Source organism: Vicia villosa, linkage group LG3 (assembly GCF_029867415.1).
Source record: "Vicia villosa cultivar HV-30 ecotype Madison, WI linkage group LG3, Vvil1.0, whole genome shotgun sequence".
NCBI lineage: Eukaryota > Viridiplantae > Streptophyta > Magnoliopsida > Fabales > Fabaceae > Vicia > Vicia villosa.
Window position 1 is genome coordinate 99,701,201 of NC_081182.1, and position 26,041 is coordinate 99,727,241.

Sequence of the window (26,041 nt, forward strand, 5' to 3'; positions counted from 1 at the left end):
TACACCTTCCCTTTGCATAATTACCCCCCGAACTCAGTTTTTTTATTTAAAAGGTTTTTCCTATTCTTTTAGCCTTTCCGATATTTGGAGAAAATAAAAGTCGGTGGCGACTCATGCTTAACCGCGACATTTCGATAAAAATTCATTTCACCGTATTACAGAGGCCATTGGATTGACCCAGCTCGTATTATAGTGAAAGTCGCCACCACGCTATATTGTTTCCAAAGGAAATAGGAAAAAGAGCAAAATAAAACCCAAATAAATTTTTAAAATCAAAACTAATAAAATAAATAGAGATCTTAGATTTGGGGGTTGGTTATGCAAGGGGAATGTATTAGCACCCCTCACATCTAGACATGGCAATATAACCCATACCCGTGGGTACCTGCTCGAACCCGCCCCAAATTTGACGGGGAAACCCCATTTTGACTGGGTTTGGGGTCGGATTTGGGTTTTCCCTAATTTCAAAATATGGGGACGGGGCGGGTAATAGGGAGTGTAGTACCCACCCCGAACTCGTCCCCAAACCTGCCCCGTTTATTATTATTATTATCATCGATGTAAGCAACATATGTAATGAATGACTGGCATTTTAAGAAAATTGATAGATTTTTTAACCTTTCCACTTCTCAATTTTCATTGCTTTTACGTTTGGCTTTTGGCTATATCAATTAAAAGACTTTTAACATTCGAAAAACAAACTTTAATGGTTTAGTTATATCTCTTTCACAATTCCAAAAGTCTAACTCACTAATATCTTTTAATTTTTCTTTTCCCATTTCATTTGAAGCCATTATCAACATCACTCACCATCTTGAGTCTTGACATCCTCTTCAATATTATTTTTGCTATAAGTATTATTCTTCTTATTTTCTTTTTTATTTATAAATCTTAAATCTTTATTGTGGTTGTAGTCTTGTAGATGAATGTGATTGTTGTAAGCAATATATTCTTCTTAGTTTTCTCGTTGATGTGTTCTATTTTTCAACACTAATATTTGTGTTATTGAACTGTTTTGAGTCAAGTTATGGTCCAAATGATATTTTTTCTGGTCTTGTTATCAAGATTAACCCTTTAAACAATTGATGGAAGTCTTTTTTTTCCATCGTAATTTCTCATGTGTTTTAGGATTGGAAGCACACGCGTTTGGCTTTTTATGATTTGTACATATTGTAAAATAAATTTATAAATAATGAGTAAGAATAAATACATACAAAAGTATTTATATATGAAAATATTATCACTTAGTTAGTGATTATGTGATTTTTTAAGGTTGCTTCATCATACTGAATAGACATCAGTTCATGCTTTATTTGTGTTTCTAATGAATTTAATTTTATGTTGCATTTAGTCCTCCAAATTCAATCTTCGAAAAATCTCATATCTTAAATCTGGTTATCCTTGATGATGGATATCCACATATATAGAAAAAGGGTCTGGTTGATTGTCTAAAATCTGATTGTATGTTTGAACAATTTAACAGGAGATAAACATGGAAAATATTGGTAACATTGACCCACTTATTTCACAAGATAGTGCACACCAACTAGCTCCCAATATGGAAGAAAGTTTCAACTCTTCGCTTAATAGTCGGACACCACTGACGGAAACAGTTAAAACACCTAATGATGAGACAATTGATAAAATAGATATATGTGATAATATAGAAGCATTGGTAGAAACAAAGAAAGGAAGACTTAGGAGTAAGGGTTGGGATAATTTTACAAAGGTGAAAGTTAATAACGAGGATAAGGCTCAATGTAAATATTGCAAGAAATGTCTTGGTGGAAAATCGGCCAATGGAACGAAACACTTACTTCAACATATGGAGACATGCATTCATCGTAAAATTCATGAGAACAAAACTACAAAAGGACAAACATTTCTCATGTCAAAGAGCTCCCAAGGAAAGTAAGAATTAGGAGTTGGTACTTATAATGCTGAAAATTCAAGGAAAGAGCTTGCATGATCAATAATTATGCATGAGTATCCACTTTCAATCGTAGATCATATTGGTTTTTGACGATTTGCTGCTTCTCTACAACCATTGTTTCATGTTCCTTGTAGAAATACTATCAGGAAGGAGATATTTAAAGTGTGCGAGTTTTAGAAGACAATAATGTCATACCCTAAAACTTTCCTATCATATTTTGGCTCACATGACTTTCAACTACTCAAGACTATGCAAGAGTCGGGCACAATTACCTGTCTCCTAAACAACAAGCCTGTAACTAAGGTTTTCTCTCTCTTCAGGTAAAATCAGGTTCTGACACCTCAAATGGATTTCATGGACTCTCATATGCCTCATAGTATCCTCATGCCAAGTTTCAAACTCTGATTCATAAGATTGCTCAGTCAACAATTCAAATAGTCAATAGTCGACTAGTTTGACCTAAAAGTCAACTATGGTCAAATTACAGTCAAAACTCCTGATTTTTGGTCAACATCAATATTTTGAAGTCAACATTCATCATTTGATCAAGTATTGATCATGATTCATCAAGAAAATCTCCAAAATCATCAAAAACCTAAGTTTCTAAATTAGGGTTTTTAAGTAAAAAGTCAACTGAACTTTGACCAGCCATAACTTTCACATGGAACATCAGAAATTTTCCATCCAAAGCTCATTTTGAAGGAAATTGAATTTTCTACAACTTGGTCTCTCACATGCCAAGTCTAAAAATGCTTCATTTGAGAGATATGGATCAAAACATTACAGGTCCTTCTAGTCCCTCGAAGTTGCCTCGGTAAAAGATGATTGTCCCTATTGCCAAGGTATCCTCGCATGATGCCTAAAAATATTAAATGAATATTATATCCTTCCCTTAGACTACCTACCCTATTCATGGCAGGGACAGTCTTGTGGCGAACGATAAACCTCGATGACCCTTAACATCCAATTGAGAGACTTCCTGCCCTCTCATGGTATGGATAGACCCTTTCACCCTAAAAAGCTAAAAGAACAAATTTCAAAAATTAGGGTAGTTGCTACTAATTGCTTGCTCTAAATTCAAAATCTTTTTCCCACTCTTTTCAAAATCAAATTCAAAAAGACTACGCTTATTTACAAGCTAAAGTTCTTATTCAAATTTCTATTCACACACTACTTTTCAAACAATTCAAACATTTTGAAAACAAAGTGAGCTAAGCAATTAAGAGCCCAAGGAAAACCATGGATGGAAAGGGTGCCTTACACCTTCCCTTTGTATAAATTACCCCCCGAACTCACTCTCTTTCAAAAAGGTTTTTTTCTGTTCTTTTAGCCTTTCTTTAAATTGGATAAAATAAAAGTCGGTGGCGACTCTTGCTATCCGCAACATTTCAAAAAAGTTAGTTCACCGTATTACAGAACTGGCGACTTTAAAGGGGATGCTTTCGAATAAAAGAGGGGTTACCTTAAAGTTTAGGATCACTTTAATTGTTTGATTTGTCTGCTTTATATTTCAAAGGCTGTTTTGGGTATTTACTTGTGTGAAAAATCCTAACCCGGATCTGAGTATCTTAGGTAAATGGCATGAGATCAAGGAGACTGCAGAGCGTATACTGATGTGGTTGATATGGTGGCCATCGTTAGTGTGGCACATTGGTTTGTCCTGGTGTTCCTTGGGATCCGACTTGAGGAAACACTTGGCTGCTGCGTGGTGTCATTAAGCACTAATTTGCCCCCAGAACCCTAGTTGAACTTAACTTTGGCCTATTATAAAGTAGAGAGATGGCTGGCTTTGGTTCCGACTGAAGTTGGTTGATACTCGAAGCTACACTCATATGGACTGGACTTTCAGTACATTTTCGGTCGGTGATTCGATTGCTGAACTGAAATAAGTGCCTTCGAGAAAGGTCAATGATATGAGCTCCCTAGAACCCGATCTTTATATAGGACAGGTTGAACCAACTAAACTTCAGTGGGGAGGGTACTTACCTATGGACTTCACGCAAGCCTTTAAACTTAAGGACACTTGTGTGACTTGCTTGTGTGTGTTGCTAACCCTTTGATTTTCTTGCAGGTTTTGTTGTAGGACTTGTTTGTCCTTACTATCTTACGCTTTGCCTGATGCTCTGCATTTGCATAACTTCATGACATCATAACATCATAACATAGCATATTGACTAACCCTTTCAAGGATCTTAGGGATTTAGGACGCACAATTTCAGGTGCTCTTATCAAGGACGAAATTCCTATCTAGGGGCAAGAGGACTTATTTTCCTCTAGCCATATGTCTTCCAATTTAAAGACTCAGTGCCTATCAAGTGGCAAGAGGATTTATTTTCCTCTAGCCATGTACCTTCAAATTCAGAAGTTCCTGAATCAGAGGCTATGACCCACTGGATATGGTGAGCTTGATTCCTATAGAAGAATTTTCAAGAATCAGAGTTCTTCAAACGAAGAGGCGACCAATCAATTTTCTAATTTTGCTAACTAAATCTTTTTAAGATCCTTGAAAACATTGCACTTGCATTCATAACATCGCATCACAAGTTTTTACCACAGGTTTCTCACCTCCTCGCTGTTTATTTCAGCATCATGAATCTTGAACAGTCAGTCAAAGACCTTCAAGCCCAGAACACCCAGTTCCAGGCTTTGATTCTGAACTTGTCCAAGGGGCAAGACGAGCTGAAAACTCTTCTGACCAAGAAAGAGAAAAAGACTAGAAGATCCGTGGGTGTCCTTAACATCGGAAGAAGATTCCGAGGACCACTCAAGAAAGCTGAAGAAGTCAAGGTTTCCGAAGAGGATGACGATGAACAAAAGGACGATGCTAGTGTCAAAACTGATTCGAAAAGCAACCGTGATTCTGTCAAGCCCTCTGAGAAAGAAGAGGGCTACTACTATGAGGACGAACATCCTGATGACTAATACAAGCTGCTGGAAGAACGTATGAAAGCCATGGAAGTTCAGAAGGTACCTGGGCTAGATTTTGAGGAACTAGGACTCATCCCTGGAGTTGTTATCCCTCTGAAGTTCAAGACTCCCACCTTTCCTAAATACGATGGGGTCTCTAGTCCGAAACTGCACTTGAAGTCTTATGTAAGGAAGATTCAGCCTCATACTGCTGATAAGAAGCCGTGGATCCACTTTTTCCAAGAGAGTTTATCTAGAACCCAACTCGAGTGGTACTATCAACTAAAGGGTACCAACATTCATACATGGGAAGATCTGGCTGTTGCTTTCTACAAGCAATACCAATACAATGCTGATCTTGCACCGACTCGCATGCAACTACAAGGCATGTCTATGGGGCCGAAAGAAAGTTTCAAGGAATATGCTCAGAAATGGAGAGACTTGGCAGGCAGAGTTCAACCCCCTTTGGCGGACAGAGAATTGGTGGATATGTTCATGAGTACACTAGCTGGTCCTTTCTATAGCCATCTAATTGGAAGCTCTTCTTATGGTTTTACCGACCTCATACTGACTGGGGAACGTGTAGAAAGTGGTATCCGAAGTGGAAAAATTCAGAGGGCTACTTCTTCTAGTGTTATAAAAAAGCCCTACGATAGAAAGAATAAATCCAACACTGTTGGGGCAATCCTGGTCTCTAGTCAGGCGCCAACGCAACAACCACAAAAAGATCAGCGTAAGCAACAAGGTGGCCAACGTACTTGGAAATCCAAACCCAAAAGGTCATTTACTCCACTGCACATGCCATTGTCTCAAGCTTTACAACACCTGCTCAATCAGAGTCTGATAACTCTATTGCCTCCATACTTAGCTCCAGCAAATCCTGCTCCCGGGTACAAGCATCATGCGAGATGTGCTTATCATTCAAACAGTTCTGGTCATGATACAGAAGATTGTGGGCCGTTGAAGCATAAAATTCAAGACTTGATTGATGAAGGAGTTATTGAATTCGGCCAGCCAGAAGAGCCTCATAAAGTCTAATGCATTGATATCTAGACGGATGGCTTTTTAGATCATTAGTTTATTTGCATTCGCAATTTCTTTCCCGTTTGTTTAAACATTCGTCTTATATCAGACTCTATTTATTTTATAATAATCATTAATGCATTGCATATGTCTGTTTTGACTTATTTCGTACCATTATTTTAAAACTTTGTTTTTACTGGGTTTTCTTTATGATATTCAACTCTCGCTAAAGCTGTAAGCCTTTTGAGGGAGGATGACGAAAATGATACTGCAACCTCATACAGTATGCTTTTGAACAGACTGTGCTGACGATGTACAGGCATTGTTTCAATTCCTAAACAGTGGAGATATAAGGATGTTAATCCCTAGTCAACCCCTTTGAGCCTAAGGCGTAGGAGTTTTCTTTCTTGTACAGTTTAAAACCCTTAATTATAAACTGGGGCAGGGTAGTTATTCAGTTATCTCAATTATACCAATTGTTTTTACACAAGTAATGATGGGTTCTGTAATCATCAAGTCAGGCCGTCAATATCCATAAAAATTAAAAGGAGATAAAAATGTTAAGTCAAAACCTATGAAGGAGACTTATAAAAAATCAAACATCCCGCTAACTGTAATCTCAAGACAAACAGTTCAGGCAAAAGTTAGGGATAACAAAATCAAAGTCAAAGAGAGGTCGCTACAAATCCTCGAAAAAAATAAAGTATTAAAAAAAAGGGATGACTGCCTGTCCAAATAAACCTCTGGTACTTTAACCATCATCAAATATCAATGTTACAACTTCAAGCTTTGTTAAGGCTTAAACGCAGAGATAACTGAGCATAGGATCGAAGAACATCACGAAGATTGGGATGGGTATAAATAAATTTTTGAGCCATTATCCTTCGTTTCTTAAACCATGAACCAAGCCACGTTACAATCCTTGAAAGTCCTAACTGAAGCATGGTTAGTTCGAAAGCATACTGTCACCAAAAAGGTATCCTGACTCCTTAAGGTTTGCCATAAAATCTGAGTTGATATCTCATTTTATAAACATCGCGTTTTTATAAACATCACGCTTTTACATCTCCTGTTTTAATGTTTTTCAAAAAAACGAGACAGACATATGCATTGCATCTCATGAATTCATTATTAAACATATTTTGCTACATAATTTCAAATGTTAGCATCGAGAAGAATTTGCACAGGGTATGACTAATGACTAAAAATCATCCCGACAGACGAAGCCACTTCAGAAACAACACCTCTCATACTGACTCAGTTGATTAGAAAACAATGAATACAAAGGGCATGACGCAGCCTATCCGGTCAATACGGGGCAATCAGGTCAAGATTCCGAGAATCTCTCAAAAATCCCAATTGATCTGGGGGCAACCAAGTCAAGATTCCAAGAATCTCTCAGGAACACCAAGCAGTCAGGGGCATACACCCAAGTGGATCTGCAGCTACTTCCCGATCAGTCAAGGGCATCATACTAAGTACTGGAGGCATGTCACCCATAGTACGCATCTCATAAGGTCCTTGCGAAGCAAATCTCTTCAAAATTCCCTAATAACTGGGGCAAAGCTATGCAAGGCATGTTCAACACTTTGATCAATACTCATTGGTGTTTTCCAATCAGTACGAGTCCAGGAATGGCAAGTGCTATAATCACTGGGGGGCAACATTCAAGACATCCATATCTTCCCACAAAGCTGGTTTCACCGGATCATATCTCCACAGAGTAATCATTAAGAAGATACCTTCAAATGTTCTCGTCCCAACAAAGACTTAGTCCCTCAACGAAGTTTTACATCTTCGACGCTGCCGATTCCCCGACTCTTTTCTCTTTGCTAAACAAGTTTATTCATCTCTCTTATCCCCAGTCAGGATACATCAAGATCAATCATTCAAATGACTCTCATCCCCAAGCAGAAGCCAAAAATCCCCATCTAAGTATTCTCGGGTTCTGTATTCTCCACAATAGTCAAGAATTTATTTTCCCCGTCAGACGCTGCTACAATCTACTATCATTATTAACAAACATTTTGCATTCATACATCATACGCCTCATGGCATTGCATACAATCTCATTCATTTCAAAAATAAACATTACAATACATGCATCACGACATTGCATAAAATTAATACTGCTCTTTTCAGTCTATTCCTACAAACCAAATGAATAGTATCTTCTAGATATAGTGCAGAGATAATCAAGTCAACGATTTAATTCTGGCGCTCATTCAAGACAGAGATTTAGTTCTGACACTTAATTTTGGATATCTTCCAAAGATAGTTCAGAGATAATCAAGACCAAGATTTAATTCTGATACTTAGTTCCGGGTATTCTCCAGAGATAGTCCAGAGATAATCAAGACCAAGATTTAATTCTGATACTTAGTTCCGGGTATTCTCCAGAGATAGTTCAGAGATAATCAAGACCAAGATTTAATTCTGATACTTAGTTCTGGGTATTCTCCAGAGATATTTCAGAGATAATCAAGACAGAGATTTAATTCTGATACTTAGTTCTGGGTATTCTCCAGAGATAGTTCAGAGATAATCAAGACAGAGATTTAATTCTAATACTTAGTTCCGGGTATTCTCTAGAGATAGTTCAGAGATAATCAAGACAGAGATTTAATTCTGATACTTAGTTTCGGGTATTCTCCAGAGATAGTTCAGAGATAATCAAGACAGAGATTTAATTTTGATAACTATTTCCGGGTATTCTTCGAAGATAGTTCAGAGATAATCAAGACAATGATTTAGTTCTGATACTTAGTTTCGAGTATTCTCCGCGAATAGTTCAGAGATAATCAAGAGACTTAGATCTAATTCTGTCACCACAAACAATGCTGGTATGATCGACCTCCAACAAATACTTCTCAATACAAAGGATTTAGTCTAACGTACGATTCATCCTAGGATGCAACCTGACGTACGGTGTATTCTAACAACTATCAACACAGAGGGTCCGGTCTAACGTACGACTCATCCTTCAGCCTAACGCACGGCTTTCCAGACATATACCGATGCAAAATTGGATCCGGTCTAACGCACGACTCATCCTTCAGCCTAACGCACGGCTTTCCAGACATCTACCGATGCAAAATTGGATTAGGTCTAACGCACGACCGATCCTCCAGCCTAACGCACGACTTTTTCCAGACATTTATCAAATGCAAATTGGATCAGGTCTAACATACAATCCATCCTTCAGTCTGACATACGGCTTTTCCAGATGTTTAACAAATGCAAAACTGGACCCAGTCTAGCGTATGAATCGTCCTAAAAAGTATAGTCTAACGTACGATTTACTTTGACACTTATCAATACGGTGGATTCTGTCTAACGTACGACTCATCCTAAGTATATCCTTCAGATACAGTCTAATGTACAACTCATTCTGACTTCCAAACCTATCAAGTCAGGTGGCATCTTTAAGCCCATCTCAATCAAGTCTCCCAACATCCAGATGGAATCTTTAAGCCCATCTCCAAAAAGTCCCTTCACCATCAACAAGGGCAAATTTCTTGGTATTCTAGTGTTCAATCCTCTTCCACCTTCAGATTCCGATAGGCACACAAGCCAATATACATCCTCAGGTTTAAGAAGATTAAACAGGGAAAGCTGTCATACCCCAAAATTTTCCCATCATATTTTGGCTCACATGACTTTCAACTACTCAAGACTATGCAAGAATCGGGCACAATTACCTGTCTCCTAAAGAACAAGCCTCTAACTAAGGTTTTCTCTCTCTTAAGGTAAAATCAGGTTCTGACACCTCAAATGGATTTCATGGACTCTCATATGCCTCATAGTATCCTCATGCCAAGTTTCAAACTCTGATTCATAAGATTGCTCAGTCAACAGTTCAAATAGTCAACAATCGACTAGTTTGACCTAAAAGTCAACTATGGTCAAATTACAGTCAAAACTCCTGATTTTTGGTCAACATCAATATTTTGAAGTCAAAATTCATCATTTGATCAAGGATTGATCATGATTCATCAAGAAAATCTCCAAAATCATCAAAAACCTAAGTTTCTAAATTAGGGTTTTTAAGTAAAAAGTCAACTGAACTTTGACCAGCCATAACTTTCACATGGAACATCAGAAATTTTCCATCCAAAGCTCATTTTGAAGGAAATTGAATTCTCTACAACTTTGTCTCTCACATGCCAAGTATAAAAATGCTTCATTTGAGAGATATGGATCAAAACATTACAGGTTCTTCTAGTCCCTCGAAGTTGCCTCAGTAAAAGATGATTGTCCCTATTGCTAAGGTATCCTCGCATGATGCCTAAAAATATTAAATGACTATTATATCCTTCCCTTAGACTACCTACCCTATTCATGGCAGGGACAGTCTTGTGGCGAACGATAAACCTCGATGACCCTTAACATCCAATTGAGAGACTTCCTGCCCTCTCATGGTATGGATAGACCCTTTCACCCTGAAAAGCTAAAAGAAAAAATTTCAAAACTTAGGGTAGTTGCTACTAATTGCTTGCTCTAAATTCAAAATCTTTTTCCCACTCTTTTCAAAATCAAATTAAAAAAGACTACACTTATTTACAAGCTAAAGTTCTTATTCAAATTTCTATTCACACACAACTTTTCAAACAATTCAAACATTTTGAAAACAAAGTGAGCTAAGCAATTAAGAGTCCATAGAAAACCATGGATGCAAAGGGTGCCTTACACCTTCCCTTTGTATAAATTACCCCCCGAACTCAATCTCTTTCAAAAAGGTTTTTTTCTGTTCTTTTAGCCTTTCTTTAAATTGGATAAAATAAAAGTCGATGGCGACTCTTGCTATCCGCGACATTTCAAAAAAGTCAGTTCACCGTATTACAAATAACTTCAAAGTTATTAGATAGTCTTCAAGCAAGAGTGGCAATTACTTCAGACATGTGGACTTCAAGTAATTAAAAAAAGAGGTATATGGCTGTTACTGCACATTATATTGATGGATCTTGGAATTTGCAGAATTGCATCTTGAGGTAATTAAAATTTTTATGTCTAGTTGAAGCATACATATAATGTGTTACCTTCATTTATATAATATTTTGAATTTTATTATATGCTAGGTTCATTTATATTCCTGCTCCTCATTCAAGTGATAGACTTTGTTCTGCTTTAGTTAAGTATTTAATGGATTGGAATATCGATACAAAATTGTCAACTATCTCTTTAGATAATTGTAGCACAAATGATGCTATGATGGACAAAATTAAGGAGAAGTTGCATTTACATACTTTGTTGAGCGATGGATATTTACTTCATATGCGTTGTTGCACACACATATTAAATTTTATAGTTAAGGATGGTTTAGAAGTAGTGAAAGATGGAATAGAAAAGATTCAGGACAGTGTAGCTTATTGGACCGCAACTCCTAAAAGAAAAGAAAAATTCGAGGAGACAACTAAGCAATTGCGAATTTCTTTCACTAAAACTCTAAGTTTAGATTGTCCAACTAGATGGAACTCCACTTATAAAATGCTTGACATTGCTATTTTGTATCGGGATGTATTTAGTCGGTTAAGGTTGCGTGACACTCGATACACTTGTATTCCAACTAGTTCACAATGGAAATTTGCAAAAGATGTTAGTGAAAGATTGAAGTTGTTCAATAAGATCACTGAAATCATTTCGGGCACTAAGTATCCCATTGCCAACATGTTTTTAATTTCCTGAGATTTGCAAGATTAAATTGGCAATAACTGATTGGGAATTACTAGTGTTTTGGATCCTAGGTACAAAATGGAGTTACTTGAGTACTATTATGAAAAATTGTATGAAGAAGACTCTACTGAGCAAATTTAGAGGACTCAACAACTGTGTTATGAATTAATTTCTAATTATCAATTGAAGTTCAACAAAGAGAATTGTGATGACTCACCAATGTTGGAATCTAGCCATGTGGGTAATGATGGTTTAGATGATTATGATGCATATGTTCGGAAGAAAAAAAAGCTAGAACTTCATCTGTTAAAAAAAATTGGATCATTATCTGGAAGAGAAAGTTTTACCGCGAAGTCCCCATTTTGATATTCTATTGTGGTGGAAGTTAAATGGCATTAAATATCCAACACTCCAAGAAATTGCAAAAGATGTTTTAGCAATTCCCATTTTTACAGTAGCTTCAGAATCTGCATTCAGTACTAGCGATCATATTTTAAACCCACACCGCAGTCGACTTTATTGGACAACTTTAGAGACTTTGATGTGTGTTAGAAGCTGGTTATGGAGTATTGAAAATAATTGTAAGCTTTTATAATATTGTGTCAATTTTGATATGTTAATTATAAAAACTAATATACTGCCTTTTTCTATTAAGTATGATGTTGTTGGTATTATAGAAACCAATGTATACTATCTCTTTCTATTAAGTATGATACTTTTGGTATTATAAAAACCAATACATTGTCTCTTTCAATTTTTATAAGTTAATTATAAAAACCAGTATGTTTGGAGTATTTGTAAAGTCATATATAATTTTGTATTTGTTAATTGATTATTATTTATGTTGTATTGTGTTTTATATTTTTAGGTGGTATGAGTCCTAAGTTAAGCAATGACTACACTAGTTTACTCGATGATATAGAGCCCGATAAAGAAGGTAAATTTTTTTTTGTGATTTATTTATTATTGATTTTTTAATATGGAGTGTGAAGTGAATAATGTTAACTGGGCATCAACAATTGTATAGAAGTATGAAAAACATCTCTTATAGAAATTCAGTAGTCTCACTTTCTTTCTTTTTTACAGTTACGTGAAAGAAACAATCAATTAAGGCTGCATGGTTTTCTAATTTTACCTCACTTTTCTCAACTTCTATATCATACTGTTCATTTGCTTTTTGAATTTTGTTATTCAATAACTTTGCCATCCTAAATCTCTATTATTTATTTGAAAATAAATCTTAAAAATATTTTAGTGTGTTGGATAATATAGTAGCAACCTTACAAAACCTTTCAGGTTATTTGTTGTCACTTTACTTTCATGTATTAAAAGCAAATGAATATCTGAAGTGCCCTTTATTCATTTTGGTTGAAAACAATTTGAGAGGGATTTATTTATTATTAATTTCTCCTTTGTATTTTTTATATAAGTGAAATATTGACTAGTGGTGTTATGTCCCTCTTTGAAGACGGAGAATAGCATTTATAGAAAGAAAGAAGATAATATTGGTGTTGGCCACTTATCTATTTTTGTTAGCAATTTCCATAGACAATGATATTGAATATTTTTAGATATGTGGTTGTTTTGTTGGTATTTTGGAATGTAGAATATATTTTAGGGTTAAATACCTTTTACCCCCTGCCAAACAAGCGAGTTTTGGTTTTGCCCCCTTTAAAAAAAAAATTTGTTGCGCAGACCTCACCAAATTGAATTTCCAACCATTTGAACCTTCTACCATGTTTTTACCTAGAGTAACAGGTTTCCATCCTACGTGTCTGTTACCAATGCCACATAAGCCATATTATATAATTGTTATTGTTTTACCCCCCTGAAAAAAATTAGGTCAAATCAGTCTGAAAAAAGGAAAGGCGAAAACGAAAGCTAGGGCAATGGCGAAATCGAAGAACACGAAGACGAGCAAGACGAAGACGAGTCAGCCAAAGAAGACGGCGCGGTCAAGCAAGACGACACAGTCAAGCCAGAGTGAGAAGACGACTCAGTCAAGCCATTCAACCAAGAAAACCAATGCTGTGAACAGGGACGAACCTGTAGAAGAAGAAGTTATTGAAGATGGCAAGGTACGAATTTTAGGGTTTGTCATTATTTTAGGGTCTAACAAATTTAAGGTTTTGTCATCATTTTAGGGTTTAACATATTTTTCATTTCCTTAAAAATTTTCAGAATATGCATTTAATCAGTGTTGTTTTCAATCATGGAGGGGAATTTGTGAGCATGGGTGACGGGGATATGATATACAGGGGTGGGGTAACGACACATGTAACTGACATTCACATTGACAACTTTACCATGAGTTGCGTTAACAAGTTGTTGAATGAGTGGGGTTACAGTGAAGGCACATTTAGGGTATGGACAAAGGTTCTTGAAATTGATCCCAACTTTTTCCAAATTAGGAAAGATGATGACTGCTATGATGTAGCTGCATTTTCTTATGCCAATGAAGTAGATGGTGTAATGTATGTAGAGCACGATGTAGTAGATGTCTCATTTTCAGTTGTTAGTCCTAGATGTGTTAATGAAATAGCAGTTCAGGATCATAGTGATGAAGAAGGAGTGGAAGGATTAGGAGATAGTGAGGATGAACGTGCCACTGGGTTGGATGATGGGTTTGAAGGTGTAGATGTGTCTGTACCTAGGAAGGAAGCTCCTTACCTATCAGATGTTATGAGGGGTTCAGAAAAGAAAGAAATGGAAGATGGAGATGAATATGTTAGTGATGAGTTGGACAGCTCAGACCCTGATTTATCAGATGAGGACAAGGGTCACAAGTTTGAAAAGTTCAAAAAGGAGCATTTTAATAAGAATTTTAAATTTGAGTGGGGTATGGAATTTAATTCCCTTGATGAGTTTAGAGAAGCTATACGTGAGTGGTCAGTATTAAATGGTAGGGAAATAAAGTTTGTGAAAAACGAGAGCTACAGGGTTAGGGTGGAATGTAGGGCCAAATGTGGATTTTTAATACTTTGTTCAAAGGTGGGCCACAAACATACTTTTGCTATAAAAACCATAGTTGATAAGCACACATGTGCTAGGGTTCTAGACAATAGATCTGCAAGCTCAAGGTGGGTGGCCAAAGCTGTGGTAAAAAAGATGCAAACATCACAAAGTGTTAGGATTACTGACATCATTCAAGACTTGAGGCAGAATTTTTCTGTGGGCATCACTGTTGCAAGGGCATGGAAGGCAAAGCTCATAGCCAAGAGGATACTTGAGGGAGATGCAGATAGGCAATATGCTGATTTGAGGAGGTATGCATCTGAGCTACAAAGAGTTAACCTTGGAAATACTGTGAGTATCACTGTCAACAGACCTAGTCCAACCATACAACCAAGATTTGGATCCTTTTACTTTTGTTTTGATGGTTGCAAAAAGGGGTTCAGTAATGGATGCAGACCCTTCATTGGGGTAGATGGCTGTCACTTGAAAACAAAATATGGTGGTCAGTTGCTAATTGCTGTGGGTAGGGACCCCAATGACCAGTATTTCCCTCTAGCATTTGGAGTTGTTGAAATAGAGAACAAGGAAACTTGGAAATGGTTTATTGATTTGCTGATGGGTGACATTGGGCAGGACAACAGATATGTCTTTATATCTGACCAACAAAAGGTTAGTGCTATAGTTATGTGTCTTTGTGTTTTTTGTGTTTTTTGATGATTGTGAAAAATAATATGTAAAAGCTCAGTTCAGGATGAAAATTGCCAGGAGTCTCTTACAGATGTACAACATGTGATAAGTTTGGGCATAATGCACAGACTTGTAAAAGCTCAGTTCAGGATGAAAATGCTCTTAAGAGAAAGGTATGATGTAGAAACCAAATTTGTTGTTAATGACTGAATATTTATACTGCTGCTTCTAACTGATAACTTTGTTTTTTGATAGAAAAAGGTGAAGACAACTGAATCAACTGAAACAACTCAGCATGCAGATGGTGAAGGTTCTACTCAAAATGCTGCAAACCATAATGCAACACAGGCAAGTGGAGTTGACCCTACTGATGCAACACAGGCAAGTGGAGTTGACCCTACTGATGCAACACACGCAAGTGGAGTTGAACATACTGATGCAACACAGGCAAGTGGAGTTGAACATACTAATGCAACACAGGCAAGTGGAGTTGACCCAACTGATCCAGCTCAGACTGATTATTTTGATGGGATTTCTGATGATATCATAACAAGCCTACCAGACATCACCACTGCACAGAATTATAAAGAGGCCACCAAGAAAAAGAAAGCAGTGAAAGAGCTCAAGCCAATGAGAAAGAGGTCAAGTGAAAGAATCAAGATAAATTGGTTTAAAAAACCAAAACCATTTACAGGGCCAGGTTACAATAGTGACCAACCAATGTCATTGACAGATGAAGAGGAGGGTAGTGGATCAAAGAAGTCAAACAAGAAAGCAAAGAAATAGAATCATGTCTCTTTATGTTTTGTCACATGTTTTATGTTAACTTTAAGACAATGTTATGTTTTTTGTAAGTTTATGGTGTTATGAACAAGTGAATCTTGACTGATCTTTGAGTGTTGTAAGTTTTGGGCATGTTTTGAACAACTTAATGGTGTTTTGTGTAAGTCAATGTACTGACAGTTTAAGACTTAATGTCTTGATTAATATGAAGAACATTTTATGCTCATAACCTGTTTGCAATTTATTTTCTGGTGCATAGTAAACTCATTACACCTTATAAACAAAACAATGAGATAGTTTAATACATCTAAAGCCATCAATTGTAAACAAAATTTTCCATTAATTCATTTGAAGTTTACATAATTTTCCCATCACAAGACTACAGCAAATTAAATAAAGCATACTATAACATACTACAAGCATACATCTTGTTATTATAGAACTCTAATGCCTAAATCTTGATCTTCAAAATCACTGCAAACATGATCAAGCACAACATGAGTCCCATTTTCATCTGAAACATCTTCTTCTGCATTATGGTAACTTTCAACTTTGTTTTTTCAAGCTTTTTCATTGTTATTTCCAACTTCACCAACGCAACGTTACATTTCTTGCATTCACGATTTTCACTCTTTGAACTTCCACCCATAGCTGTGGCAAATTCATCATCCCATAAAAACAAGTCACAAGAATTAAGACCCTGCAAACATCAACAAAAATTGGACATATAACACACATATATATATGTTCACTCAAATTAGCCCAGTCAGATATATAAATCATACAACATATTACCCCGGCCAAACGACACTTCCAAAACTTCCGGTTTCTATTTTGCATTGTATTTGCTACCCACATCTTCATTGGCAAACGACAACCACACTGGGGAACACTCGTAATCTCATGCGAGTTGCTGCTTCCATTGCTGTAGCTTTGTTCCATGCCTATTAGTGATGATGACGACGAAGAAGATGATGAAGAACAACACTGCGCGGCCGTTGAGGATGGTCACGGTTTGCCAAACCCTAGGGCTCACAGTTTTTGATTTGGGGATTTTCAGATTCGTGAGGAAGAAAGAGTGAAAAAGATGATGATGTGTCAACGTGGCATTTGGTAAAATTAAAAAAAACATTGGTAACAGACACGTAGGATGGAAACCTGTTACCCTAGGTAAAAACATGGTAGAAGATTTAAATGGTTGGAAATTCAATTTGATGAGGTCTGCGCAACAAATTTTTTTTTAAAGGGGGGAAAACCAAATCTCGCTTGTTTGGCAGGGGGGTAAAAGGTATTTAACCCTATATTTTACTATGTGTTTGTTTTGATGATAATTTTGAATATCAATTTGTATTTTATTATTTAGTTTTTATATTTTAGATTATTTGGTTTTGATAATTTGAAATATTAAATGTATGGTTAATGAATTAATACTTTCGATTGTATTTTATTATTCAAAATGAGATTGTATTTTAAGTTAAAATTTGTAATATAAGTTAATATTTATTAGGATTGGGGTAGGTTTTGGGTTCGGGGAGAATTTTGGGTTCAGAGAAGCTTTTGGGTTTAAGGGAGGTTTTGGGTTTGGGGGCGGGGATCCCCGAACCCATTTGGGACGGGGTTAGGGTTCAGTTATTCATCCCCGACGGGGATCAGGACGGGGAACAGGAACATCTTTGAACGGGGCCATGCTTATTCACATCTGTAGTACTCTACAGGAACATCTTTGAAAATATATTATTGTTATTGTTATTATAAACTGTTTGTGTTTTGTGAAATAAAGTGGGATATGGTGAGGAAAGAAATTTTATTAAAAGTGTGCTCGGCAAAACATCGCATCTTTTTCCTACTTACCCCTTAAGTGCAATAGGGAAGTCAGAGCATTTTTAGTCCCTCTTAAAAGGAAAATAAAAAGCCAAGTGACAAAAATCTTTTTGGGTGTTGAACTATACCAATACTCAACAAGTTTTAAAAGGTGCAAAACTTTACCAATACAAGGCAAAAGGGTGATTTAAAAGGGTGGTGCTTGAGCTTTATCAATACAAAACCAAGTTTGATTTAAAAGAGGTTGAGCTTTAAAACAAGGAGAAAGTGCTAAGCTTTAACAATACTTAACAAAGTAAAAGAAGAGGAAAAGAGAGTGAGTACCTTGACAATTTTAGCAATACGATTCCCATTCTTTTGGACTTTTTTAGCATCAATGAGGAATTAAACATCTCAAGCAATCAATCATGGGTGGACATCTCAAGTGGTGTGTGTGAGACATAGCCTATGTATCATGGATACAATCAAAGGTGAGTTGGAATATTTAATGCATGTAAACAACTCAAGTACAAAAGTTTGATGAATAAATGGAATGACATACCTCAAGATCATATCATGTATGTATGAGTATGATATGATGATGGATGAAATATCTCATGCATGTGGGATTAGTTCAACAATGATATATATATATATATATATATATATATATATATATATATATATATATATATATATATATATATATATATATATATATATATATATAGACACACACACATATACAAAGATGATAACATAACCAAAGTATAAAGTACAAAGGTGTAAATCAACAAGCATGTGTGAAAGTTGATAAAAAAGGAGAGATCATGTTAATCAAGCTAACATTAACATGGCATTGCATTGAAATCAAGGGAAAGATCAAAGGATCTTGAATTAGCGTTTTAGTATATGTACATAAACCTAATCATTTGCTTAAGGTTGAATAAAACATAGGTAGACAACTAAGGGAACATGGTATGAACTTCAAAGGAAGCTAAAGTTAACCCGGAAAGAATCACACAAATTGGTTCAAGATATTTGGTGAAAAAATCATTTAAAAAGTTTTGATTAAAAGGCCTTTAAAAGGGCATAAAAACACTATTTTTGATTTAATTAAAAAAAGATCAAATAAATAATATTTTTGGGTTTTTTTAAAATATATTTACAAAATATACAAGGTAAATGAGGAGTGTTCAAAAAATAAAGTTAAAATGATTAAATTTACAAATAAAGCAAGTGATTAAAAATTAAGTTTGGCCTCCTAGAGTCTTGAACTCACGCCCTCAAGGCTACAGGTGAATAGATTTACCATTGGGCCATGCGCCCATGGTGATAACAAAGCCCATCCAATTAAAAAAAAAAAATCAAAATAAGTTAGAAAACCTGAAAAATAAAAATGACACAAAAAGTCTGGGACGAGGGGGATTCGAACCCCAGACCTATAGCACAAGGAGACTAAGGGCGCGCGCTTTACCACTGGGGTGGTGATACATCCAATAACCAAAACGAAAACAATTCAAAATATAATAAGTTTCAAAGTTCAAAAGATGAACTTCATCTTCAACCTCAAGAACACAAATTCTGGAAATTCTAACTTTATCAAAACTCAACCTTTTTCAAAACTGTAAACATGAATATTATGTATTTATTCCTCAGGAATTCAACCATATAACTTTCATTCATTTATTTAAACTGTGGTTCACTAATTTTCCAGAAAACACAAAGAACCCTAGATTTTCAAATTCAAATTAAATGATATATACAAATGATAAATGACAACTAATATGGGGTTTATGGTTCTTACATGATTCTAAACAAGATAGAATTGAGCTTTATTCAAAATGGTGCAGAAATGAAGGAGTTCAAGTTTTGAAAACTTACCTCTACAGGTGGAGATTGAAGGATGGATTAATGGACTTCCAGAAGTGATTTGATGATATGGACAACTTCCTTGGATCTTGGTGATGCTAACTGAATGCTTAGAACACCTTGAGATAGCATGAATGTTTCTGCTCAAACCAAGTTGCAAATGACAAAATGAAAAAATGGAAGATGGTGTAGGAGCTGTTACAGATGCAATGTGATGGATTAAATAACTTCTATGAGGTGTATGGAAGGTGTTTGAGTGGTTACTTGACACATAAATAACTTGGAACTCAAAAAAACAAAAGTTTATGCAAAGTGATGTTTTGGAGCTTTCAAGTGAGATAGTGAAAATGAGATTTTCTGTGTGTTTGATTTCATAAGAAAAGACCTCTATTTATAGGTAATATTTATGGTTTGTGGGAAGGAAATCTGATCAAATGGTTTCTTCAAACTCAAGTTGTGTCACTTTTCTTATTGGTGAAGAAATGAGAAAGTTATGGTTTCAATGGTACTTGGCAAGCTTTAATCAAGACATTAGGGAAGCTTTTCTGCATGTTAGGATGTTTCTTGTTGGGTTTGTGTTGGAGTGTGATAAAAGGAAACAAGTTAGAGGCACAATGCAAGAGTTGTTAGTGATTAAAGTGGCTTTACAAGAATGGAAGTGTGATCTTTATGCTTGAAATGGAATGAATCAATGGACAATGGCCAAAACACTTGGACAATGGCTCAAAAGTGTGTGTAATCTTCTGATTAGAGGGAGATTTATAAGTTATATGGTCTGTAACACAAATATTTTGCAGATTGGAATTAATTTGCAACTTGGTTCTTCATGAAAATTGACCTATAATTCAAGTATGGAAGTCTAACTTCATCTCTTCGATTCTCCTTGCTTTCAAATGCTATAGAGGAGTTATTGAACTTTTTGGAAAGCCCTAAACATCCTCTACAACTTTCATGTTTGGAGTTTACTCAAATTATCAAGGAATCTTAATGGAAATTGGCCTCAAGTTGCTTAATTTTAAAGAACAAATCTGCCTTCATGAAAATTTTCTAAGAGTGTGTTTGGATGAAGCATTTTAATGAGGTAATGTAATGTTTTGAGAGAATTTAAAATGATTTGCACAAAATTTATTGTTTGAATACAAAAATGAAGAATTGTTAAAATGATGGAAATTTATGGAGTATTTTATGTAAGTTAAATTTAATCATTTTGAAATGACACAAAAACTAAAGAATTTGAAATTCCCATCATACTCCATATAATGTATTTGTTATTATTATTTCTTCAAATTTTGCAAATTGGTCCTCATATTTTCCAAAATTATGAAATTGACCCTAAAAATTGCAAATTGGTCCTTAATAATTTTTAAAATTTACAATTTGGTCCAAAAAATCTAAATTTTATAAAAAATAACCCCAAAAATTTAACAATGAATTATCTTAATACTCCATTCAAACAAAATAATTTAAAAATGAGTGGATTTCAATTGATTCATTTGAATTGCTTTGAATGTTAAATTTCTTTAGATTTTCCAATTACCTCATCCAAACACACTCTAAGTGTTTGAAAAAGTCAACAACTTCATGGCTTGATAACTTGAAATCCTTTCATTTTTGGAAAAATCTTCACATGGAAATAGTTGTAGATCATGACTTCCTTTTCAATTGAGGCTTTGTAGCACAAAAAATGGTTACTTATTGAATAAGTTATGATCATTCAAAGTTAAGCATTAAACATGTGATTTCTTCATGAAAAGGTCAAAACCCTACTCTTTGACTTTTTATTCCTTGGTTTTTCTTGATCAAATGACTTCAATAATATCATATTCATGATTTTGATCTTCAAAAGTCCATGGTTGACTAAATTTCTCAAAAGTCAAATGTGATCTTAGACAATTGACTTTTTCTAGATGAATTGCATTCTTCTAAGTACCAATTGAATCAAGCTCTTATAGCCAAATGAATGTTATAAGTGGATTGAGAAGAGACATTGGAGATCCTTAAATCATGTTTTGAGTCACAAGACCTTACCTTGATTAAAAAGTCAACTTTCAAGAGGATTAGGTCAAAAACCTTAATTGTGTACCAGATGAACTTGAAAGTTGTTGATCTTGATTTGAATCAAACTTGGGCTTGGATATTGCTTAGGAAAGTCACTTGAGCATATGAGAAAGTTTGAGCCACCTTGTGAGCCACAAAACCCTATTTTGCCTGAGCTCCTTGATCAGTCACCTATCTTGTCAAACAAGTAACAAGCAAACACATTTTTTTTTGTATATTTTGGTTAGCAAAATGATGCATAAATGATTTATGAATGATGATAATGATGATCACACTCGTTGAGATTCAATGCAAATGAGGTGGGATATCAGTGTCAAAAATTGTGGTACAACACTCTTCTAGCCTCTATTCTCTTTTCCAAAATATGTACTGTAAACTCTTCCACTTCTCACCTCTCATATTTTAAAGAAAAACCTAATTCTTCCATTTAGGTTATTTCTTACTACCTCCAACTTACTCTTACAACCACCACATTACCCTTATTTTCTCTACTACTAATTTCTTTTATTTTTATTTTTAAATTTAATTCCTAATCATTCTATCACCCCCTTATTATTTTATTAATTAAAAATAGCTATTAAAACTAATTATTTCTAATTATTCTATTATCTTAATTCTACTTATTTAATTAAATAAATAGAACTATGGTCCACCAACCCCAAACATCACATAAATTAAGGGTGGCAAAAGGACATGCCCGCTTCGTTTAGGCCCGTTCTGCAAAAACTCGCAAGAATACGAGGCGGGGCAGTCATAGGTGAGGGTGCGGGCTTAAAACCTTAGTCCGCCCTGCAAAAAAGTGAAGGCGGGACGGGTTAAGCCCGCGGACACTACATTTTTTAAGCTTAAAAATACAGAATTAAGTTAATTCTCGTGCCCGCATAAAAAACGGGGCGGGACGGTCACACTAGAGGGTGAGGGCCTAAAATATGGCCCGCCTCGCACAAAAGTGCGGACAAAACGGACATGCCCAACGGGTCGGACTAGGGATGGCAATGGGCAGGGTTTGGGCAGGGTACTATAGTACCCGTCCCCATACCCGCAGTTTAAAAAAATCCCCGTACCCGAGTCCAAACCCGCGTGGGTATCAATATTCATGCCCGTACCCGTACCCTATGGGTACCTCAATGCCCATACTCGTACCCGTTTACCCGCATTTATAGTAAAATTAAATCGTTTAATTACAAAATATCATATAATTTAAGTCTTTTTAACAATATTAAAAAAAATTATGTATGTTATTATTGAGTTAAGAAACAAATAAACACTTTTATTAAAATGTATAATGATTTAATAGCGATATATTTTAAAAAAATTTAAAATCATGCATTTTTATATAACAATATAAATGACATTATAGAAATATGTAGTGTGGGTATGGGGCGGGTTGGGTAGTAAGGTACCCGTGCCCGCACCCATACCCGCATATTTTAATGGGTAATTACCCGTGCCCGTGCCCATACCCATTTTTATGGGTATTTACCCTACCCGATATGGGGTTTTTTGTGGGTACCCACCGGGGATGGACCAAATTGCCATCCCTAGGTCGGACCCGTTTTGCCACCCCTACATAAAATATAGATTTCACCAAACATCAAGTCATAGCACAAAAAAATCATTTAAATAATTAAATAAAGCACCAAAATCAATTAAATAAACGATTTAAAGAAAATAGAGTGTTACAACACGCATCTGGATCAACCATCGATTCCAATTTTTCACACTAAACACTGGCAAGTTTGTGTTCAAACCATCATTTCCTCAGTTCATCTTCATTTTGTGTGCAAATCTCTCAATTCTCTTCAAAGCTCGTGTTTATCCTACACTGAGAATCGAAAAATCGTGATTCTATTTGATTTCACACTTAAATTCAATGTGAATCAAAGAAACAAAATCACACTCACTACGCTCGCACACTCATGTTTCCTTAAATCGAAATCGAGACTTTAAATACCAATTTGTTAGAATCAATTATGAAACTCCATTGATGCGCACACACAATTTAGAGAGAGGGGGAGTGAAATGGTTGAAACAAAAATAAAAAACTCACATTTGCGTTAATTCTCTAACTAAAGAACAAATGTTGGGTATAGTTAATAAAATCCTTACTCTTATCTATCAAGTGAAATTCAAATGTACATCTAACGAGATATAAAATGAAAATTAATAATTCTTGACCGTAATTATTTTAAGTAAAACAATAAATAAGAGTATGAATTACTAGCAATAATAACCTCAAATTTAAATATCATTTTTGAATGGTTAACATCTAAGGTGTGTTTGTTTTAATAATTGTTACTTAGTTCATCGGTGATTAACGCTGGATTTAGTAAATTGTATTTGTTTCAAGTGGAAAATGTGGAATAATAAGTTTTATTAACGTTAGTAATTACTATTTAATTTATTATTATTATTATTATTATTATTATTATTATTATTATTATTATTATTATTATTATTATTATTATTATTATTATTATTATTATTATTATTATTAATAAATATACAATCCCTAAGATTACCGTCATAATTCAAATCCAAAACCCTATATTTTTCGTTTCATAGTTTTTCTGGTTGTGCGAGGATTCTTATGCCACTGCAAAATTGAATCGATCATGGATCACTCACCCTCACCACTGCCAGTGAAAAAAGAACCCTCAGAACTAGATTCATTGAAGAGAAAATCTCGTTCAGAAAGCAATGATGAAAATAAGAAGAAGAAGCCAGCCCCAAACCTTGATGATATCAAGCCACAAAAGATGAATACTGGTGAGTCCTCAAGAAGCTTATGTGGTATATGCTTTAATTCCAAATCAGATCCTGATATGTTCAAAATCAATACTTGCAACCACTCATTTTGCGTTGATTGCATTTCCAAATACATGGATTCTCAAATAACCAACAAAGTGGTTAAAGTGACTTGTCCAAATCCAAATTGTTATACGAAATTGAAGCCGGAACATTTGGTAAATATCATGTCTAGAGAATTTCTTGATCGATGGGAATTCGCAAAGTATAAATAAGTCTAAAATTCCGTTGGAGCAGAAGACTTATTGTCCATTTGAGGATTGTTCTATTTGGTTGGTGAATGAGGATTCCGGCGGAGAAGTTGTTGTGACGAGCTGCGAGTGTCCATATTGTCATAGATTATTCTGTGCGCAGTGTAGGGTTCCATGGCATGAAGAATTGCGAAGAGTTTCAAAATTTGAAAGTTCCTAAACAAGAACAAGAAATTGGAAGATAAAATTTTAAAGTTGATTCCACCATTTTAGAGGTAACTAACTCTTCATACATTTTGAATTCTTTTATATTTATACCATCTTTGTGTGATAGAGAGTATTTAGTTATATTTTAATATTTTCAGTTTAATTAGAATTATTAAGTTAAGGTTTTATATTAGTTGGTATTTTAGTTCAATTGTTATTGAATTGGGTTTCCACTAGTATTTGGGCATTTTAGTTATTGGCCCATTAGTTACATTATATATGTAGTGTCATTGACACATTACAAATCAATCAATGAAATCAAAAGTTATCTTTATTTTAATTTCCTTTACTTTTAATGTTCTTCCCCTTTTAGTTAGAAAACCCTAGTTCATAGTCTTGATAGGAAAATCTTCCTATCAATTGGTGCTTTCATCTTGAACTTCAACCCTTCCTTCCATGGCTTATCCATATTATCATTCTTACACTCCATACATTCCACATCAGCAACACATAATTTCTACTTCACCTCAACAATCATCTTCTACCTTTCAAGAACATGCAAGTTACCATAGCCACCAACCACAATCTCAAGACACCACTCCTACCACACCATCCTTTCCATCATTTCCATGGGAACTCTTTACACCTTACTACACTCATGGATCATCATCACCAAGTTTGTATCCAAATCATGGATATTCACCACATCCACCTAACCCTAACCCATATTCATCCTACTCATCATCTCCTTATTCATATTCATATGACTACAATATTTATCACCAACAAATCCAAACACCCAACACCTTTTCCATAATTTATCCTCAATATCAAATCTATTCAAGAAATAGAAAAGATTTTAAGAAGTATATCCAAGTGTCTCATTCTTTTTTTAAGAAAAAGAAACAAAACAGAACAAAAACAACAACAAAAATGGATATGAGTCCAGGGAAAATCCGAAAACGAGGATATTCCTCATCCGCTTCATCTTCCTCCTCCGTGATTCAAAACTACCGAAACGATCCCGATTACATGCTTTCGAATGTGCCTTCCACTTCGCATATCGCCGATCAGGTTAGTTTGAAGGTTCGGGAGCTTGATCTTGCGCAGTCGCGCGTTAGATCCACGTTCCATCGGATTGATG

The 26,041-nt window shown here is 35.3% G+C and overlaps 1 protein-coding gene across 1 annotated transcript; it reads left to right on the plus strand.

Annotated features, from left to right (window-relative positions):
• The first annotated feature begins 24,306 nt into the window (after positions 1 to 24,306).
• Positions 24,307 to 24,910, plus strand: LOC131658650 (uncharacterized). The gene is made up of 2 exons (XM_058927920.1): positions 24,307 to 24,657; positions 24,737 to 24,910. The coding sequence occupies exons 1-2, from the start codon at positions 24,307 to 24,309 to the stop codon at positions 24,908 to 24,910; spliced, it is 525 nt and encodes a 174-aa protein (XP_058783903.1).
• Positions 24,911 to 26,041: the final 1,131 nt, after the last annotated feature.

Bases quoted from the DNA above. Each gene is read 5' to 3' on its own strand.
- LOC131658650 (XM_058927920.1), top strand. From the start codon at position 24,307: ATGGATCACTCACCCTCACCACTGCCAGTGAAAAAAGAACCCTCAGAA. The intron at 24,658-24,736 runs GTAAATATCATG...CCGTTGGAGCAG, and splicing joins AATTGAAGCCGGAACATTTG to AAGACTTATTGTCCATTTGA.